General features: G+C 47.6%; 2 protein-coding genes across 2 annotated transcripts; both read right to left on the bottom strand.

The window, feature by feature from the left end:
- Positions 1-930: 930 nt before the first annotated feature.
- Positions 931-1,447, bottom strand: TERG_07113 (uncharacterized protein; the record flags this gene model as incomplete). The annotated part of the gene is made up of 2 exons (XM_047748715.1): positions 931-1,183; positions 1,254-1,447. 2 exons carry the CDS (start codon positions 1,445-1,447, stop codon positions 931-933), a joined length of 447 nt encoding a protein of 148 aa, XP_047604703.1.
- A 396-nt stretch (positions 1,448-1,843) lies between these two features.
- Positions 1,844-2,251, bottom strand: TERG_12514 (uncharacterized protein; the record flags this gene model as incomplete). Its single annotated transcript, XM_047751460.1, has 1 exon — positions 1,844-2,251. One exon carries the CDS (start codon positions 2,249-2,251, stop codon positions 1,844-1,846), a length of 408 nt encoding a protein of 135 aa, XP_047607143.1.
- Positions 2,252-5,868: the final 3,617 nt, after the last annotated feature.

Genomic DNA, 5,868 nt, shown 5'->3' with positions numbered 1-5,868 from the left:
CTGGCTACTACACGGTGTATTCCGTTGAGTTGAATGAAGTGATATTGCTGCTGGAACGTCGAGTAAGCTGATCGATTAACTAGGTATCGTCTCTTTGTTGTATGGTTCACCGTGCAATGTTGCCATCACAGTTATCAGATCCGGGGGGGGGAAGCCAGATTCGAAGATAGGCTCTGAGAGGATCCAGCCATGGCCGGGTATCTAGTCCATGGCCTGCCAGTGAGCGTTTAGATGATGATCTTCGTTGCAAAGCACTCTATAAAGGGTGCCTGATATTTAACTAGTGCCCAAAACCAGAGTCAGAGCACAGTTCAACAGCCACTCAGTGTCAATGATATAGCGACTGTTTCTGCAGTCAATTAGGGTCCCCCCCTTTTGGCCCAGCGGTTTGATACATATTTACGGCTCATAGGCCTCTTGTCAGTATTAGTTGGCATGGTGTTCTTCAGGTAGTGCCTTCATCGCTATCACCCTAACAAACATGCCTGCGAATTTTACCCTTTATAGGTATTGGATAAATAGCCCTCAGAATGCATTTGACTCTTGCAGTTCAAATATCTAGATATGAACCGTTTGCAACGATGATAACTAGTTGGTCGAAAGGTCTTACGGAGTGCGAAATGTGGCGACTCCAATAGCGGCCAGAAAATTCCATCGTCGATTCTTGATCAAACGTCAGTGTCATGTCAGGTTATTGTCTGCGGGTTACAACTTACACATAGTATACGCCAGCATGGCCCATGGGCCAAAACAACAGCCCACCAGCGCGATTATCGCGCCGAACACCGCAGCGACCCCATATGGGCCAACCCGCTCCAGGAGGATGAGGGAAAGGGACGTGGCCAGCGTCGCCGCTAGGCCTGCCTCGGGAGTAGCAGTGGCTGTCCAGATCCTCCGTTATTTCTCACTCTCTCTTTTCACGCGAGGCTCTTAATGGCTTCCATCCATGCTCGATGCCGCAGCGGAGGGCGCAGTACCGGCTCCTTCACGTCTAACACTGCCTTTTGCGCTTGATCCGAGACCTCGGGCACAGCAGGGCAGCAGCCACGATAGCTCATCTTCCTCGCATTGCTGTGCCGCCTGCGGTGGCGGCCGAAGCGTAGTTGCACGCAGATGAAGTCTGGTGCCAATGCTGTTGATTAGCTGGATACCAGGTCCTTTGCAGTTCACTATCTGGCCCATGCTATTGTATATCTTTAGCTGCTCGTCGCACTTGTGATTCGTGCCATTAACATCTGCCGGGGTTGCCTAACCAGATGTAGCTCAAGAAAGCCCCATCCTCAGGATCATCTGGGTCGAAAGGAACGAAATTCGGCCGCCGTAAAAGGAGCGGCAGCGCTGACGGGTGTCTGAAAGCCAGCGTAGCCTTTTGGTCCATATGCTGGTCCAACGATTCCGTTCTATCATCACATACCGGCCAGGCAGCAGTGTATGGCACTTGTAGCATCGCTTAAACCCTCTTCCAAGGGATGATAAAATCTCATCACATGGGTTGCAGATATACTCATAGTTGACTGAAATGTACGTGGGTCCACGCATCATTGTTCGGCTCGTGATGCCATTCAATCTGGAGTATCTTGTTCACCCCTTCCGCGCGATATTTCATCTTCCACACCGGCCACTAGTTATATATTGCTTTTAGTTGGATAATATCTTCGGTTTCATATCGTTGTATGTATAGCGATGAGATCAGGTAGCACCCCATGTATTAAATATGCCGGTCAACCACCAAGACGGTCGGAGCCCAAACAAAAAGGCAGATGCATAGAATGCATGTTTTCAGTGACTTCGACGCCGAAGAAGCCATCTGACAGTGGCCCCCGTATACAAGATAGCCTGAGGGTCAGCCATTCTTAAGTATAGGAAGGTTATGCGCAATCTTCTGGAACCATGCAAGTAGAGAATTGTTCAATAGTTGTCTGTTAAATAGTTCTCCGAGTTGATCCATATGGTAGTCGAGACAGCAGAGGAAATCAAAACCGGCACTGGTGCGTGCTGGTGTTATTTTGCAGCACAAGAGCTTGGAATCAGTGTATTCCGTATCTGAAGCATATGTGCTTTGGGCGCTGCAAAAATACTGTCGCTGGGATTCAACTTGAATGCGTCGGAGTATCTTTTTGCGACTAAACACAGGAGGAGACTGAAGGTGTTTGTCAATGATATAACGACTCTCTCTGCAGCCAGTTAGGGATCTCCCCTTTTTGGCCCAGCAGTTTGATAGTATCTCACTCAGCCTCGTTTGCACTGACATCGTTTTCTTTGAATAGTATCTTATATTTATTCTGGCCGCGTCATATGGTATATTGGATCTGGCGAGGTTCTATCGCTTCGCAGTGGGCACAACCACAATGCATTGAAGTAATTCTATGAAAAGAAAGAAACCCCCAGATCCGGTGGTTTGTCTGTCTTGGGCAAAGATGGGTGTCTTCCGCTGCGGACAGCTCTACCATTGCCTCGTAGTACTTGTGGAAAGTCTCTTTTCCAAGGTCGAAGCCCCCTTTTCAAGGTCCTGGTCAAGTTGGTTTTGTTCCTCCTGCGTTAAAGTGTCAAAGTTGTCCGGACGTGATGGGAATATCCATTCCCCCAACCAGCCATCCTAAACCCTCACACTCACAAGGTAATAAGCCGTCCAGCCATTATGCTTGTTATACAGGTCAATAGCTGGGCTGGAGACCAAATAGCCTGTTTATGAGGTACTAAATAACACGATTCCTTTTTGTGCCGATCGCATTAGCTCCTCCGTGGATATAGGTTATGCCGCATATAGGCTCTGGAGAGCATGTAAAATGTCGTTCACGGTCTTGCGGGCCCGGACATATCAGACCGGTCTAGAGGCGTGGATAACAACAAGCCGAGCAAAGATCAATTTCGCCAGAACGGATCAGCCTTTCTTATCATCAGACAGATTGAGCGGCTTGCAGGGAAAAAAAGCGCTCTTCCATGATATCTGATTTTGTCGGATATCTGATCCCTCAGCTCTGTTTTGTTGGAAACTCCGCTATCAACGGCTACAAGACATCGCCCAACGCAGTACTGTGGTTTGCAGCCAGATGTATTACCGTTCTTTTCATGCAGTCTTGCAATCAGCGGATTGATTTCTCTCTCTTCTGCAGTTCTTGTGAGTGGTGAACTTGCAGTCAATTGCCATGTATAATATTGGACTTTGGTATATTTGAGCCGCGGTGTTCCCATTAAATTCCAAGCCACAATCTTGTAGTTATGGCCTTTCGATTTTCAGTTATTCTTCAACCGCTTAGTAGAGACGTCCTAACAGTCTGCAGATCAAATGGTGTGTCAATCTTAGTTTTAGCTGTATTTTCCCTCACTGCGAACTGCTTATTGACACATTCGATAGATTCAATCAGGTGTTTCCATATAATAGTCGACTGTATTTATTTTTTTTCGAGGAAGCAACTAGCAGCCCCTGAGCAAAAATCGACCGACCCAACACAATCGTATGTTTTCTGCAGTTTCAGGAGCCCGTGGCAGCGCTGGATATAGCTTATTCTGACGTGCAGGTGTGATAATATGGTGAGCGTTTCCCAGCTGTGCACCTAGCTTTTGAGGGCCTCAATAACTTCCGCATTTGGGTGGCACCAATCGGTGCCACGCCTTGCGGGGGTATTAGCGCAGCGATTGCTGGCTGGAAGACTGTCGTAAACCGAGCAAGCCTCTTTCACTAGTCCAGAGAGTAGATTCCGTCAAGCACGACCTATATTCCATTTCCCTGGTGATTCGTCCTGCTCTTCAAACACCGTGTCATTATTGGTGGTTAGAAATAGCTCGGCCTTTAGAGCAGGTTCGTTGCATCACACTAGCCCTGAAATCGAACAATCCCAGCTTAATCCTATGAATTTTCGGTAAAGTCTATAACCGTAGGATCGATTGCTCAGTATTGGATCTCCCGGGCGTCATATAAGGAATGAGTTGGGGTGTGTTTCTGGTAAGTCATGATATCATTGACTATTGTCGTTGGTTCGATGGCTCTTACTGACGGATTCGAACCGATCCAGGCCTGGTATGTGCGTCTATTTTGGTTGGATTCCATGTGAACATTTGCCTCTTCAGTCATCTGCTGGGGAATTTAAGTATCTCTTGCAGGGTGACGAAGTTGTAGTCTTTGATTTGGGCCTCATGATGCTCAATATGTAATCCCTTGAGAGACACATTCCCATTTCCATTCCGAGAGCTGGTTCCCAGTGATGTTGGTAACCGCGCCGTACGCCCCAGGCTGGGAGATAGCAATATTGCTAATATCTTCACTTTATATTCTATTTGAATATTAAAGAAGTAGATATTTTACTTTATTGCTGGTTTGCATTAGAAGCACTCCTAGAGTGCGGTCGAGACGGTCTCAACCAAGGGGGTTCAAGTTCCGGAGGAGGGGGGTGGTGCGGCCCCAACACAACAGTAGTAGATAGGGGCGGGCGGCTGCGGCTACGTACTTGGGAGGCCTGCCTCGTTCCCTATCTGCTGGGAAGATTCATACTTCAACCAGCTAAGTAAGTGTTAGTTTAGAGGTAAAATAGCTTGGAGAGAAGTTGATAGTAAATAATTACCTGACAGGGATCTCGACGAGCCTCGAATATGCCAGTGAAATTGTTAGAATGAGTAGATAAAATAACCATGCATTGAATTGGCCATATACTATGACTATTGCTTCCGCCATCGACATTGTTGCATTCTTTAGGCTCGGATATGTGAGATTCCACGGGACATTCATCCGACCAGCCTCCAGCCGAGTCCCTAGTGGAGGCTATTGTTGTTTGCAGAGGACCCTGCACAAGTCCCATAGAGCCGCAGCCGTTGGTTGGCTTTTTAGTGCCTTCAAATGCTCGCTTGAAGAAAAGCGTTCAGGTCAGACTTAGCCGACAATCCGGACCCTCTTCGCCTGCCGACAGCCAAAAGTGAAAAGTTCGATAAAATATGTAAACGTTGGTGGTTCGCAAAGCACTCTTTCAGAATCACAATTTGGGCAACGCTATGAGCGCCGTTGAAGGAGAAACGCTGAAGGTTCGAGAATGCAGACATATCCCTTGAAAAAACAGGGTATGCAAAGCGGGATTGCGCTTGGTGATATATTTCGCAGCAGTGACATCTGGTAGTCTGCCAATCTTTCGGTAGACGGATCGTATCGCCTTGCAGAGACATGGCTTGTCGCCCGCAAAAGCCTGGAAAAGGTGAGGGTAGAGATTTTGGTGCAGCCCGGCATGTTCTTGTGACCATCCGTATCAACCAGGCATTTGCTATCAAGCTGTCCAGACGGCGGTTGGTTGACTTGTTCATTTTGAACAGGAGTGGAATCGGCCGAATACTTTCTCGAAGGGGATAGACTTCATACCACCACAGGCTTCCAAGTAAGTAGATCGCAATTATCGAACAACTTTGTAGCAAGATTCGCTGTCTGGCTACATACGTCGTTTCCGTTGGATACGATAAGTATGTCGACGGATTGATCGGGTTCGATACCCTCGGAAGGAATAGTCTGCTTGGTCTCGCCGCTTGTTTAGTGGAATTTCGTCATAGTTTCTTGCTCCTGACTGTCGAGTTCGAAGAGAGCAGCTCGCTCAAGCGGATTCTGAAGTGCAGTCCCCTGCTTCTCTCCAGGCTTTTGCGACATAATATTCCGTTTGCTAGGGACAGTGTCTTGCTGTTTGGTTCATGAAGATCTTCAGGCTTAAATCCAGGACACAGCACCTTCATTGCTTCGGCATGATCAGGATATAAAGACGAGAGAGCTCTGAAGACAGTATCTAAGAGGGCCATTCCCTAAGCTTTGCAACGAGGCGCCCTTAAGACAGAGAGCTGATACTATTAATCCATGCCAAAAGAACTGGCCTCCCAGATACTAAAAGAAGTCAGAAATGT

Source organism: Trichophyton rubrum, assembly GCF_000151425.1.
Source record: "Trichophyton rubrum CBS 118892 genomic scaffold supercont2.9, whole genome shotgun sequence".
NCBI lineage: Eukaryota > Fungi > Ascomycota > Eurotiomycetes > Onygenales > Arthrodermataceae > Trichophyton > Trichophyton rubrum.
The sequence above is the reverse complement of the archived record's forward strand: the minus strand, read 5'-3'. Positions and strand labels throughout refer to the sequence as shown.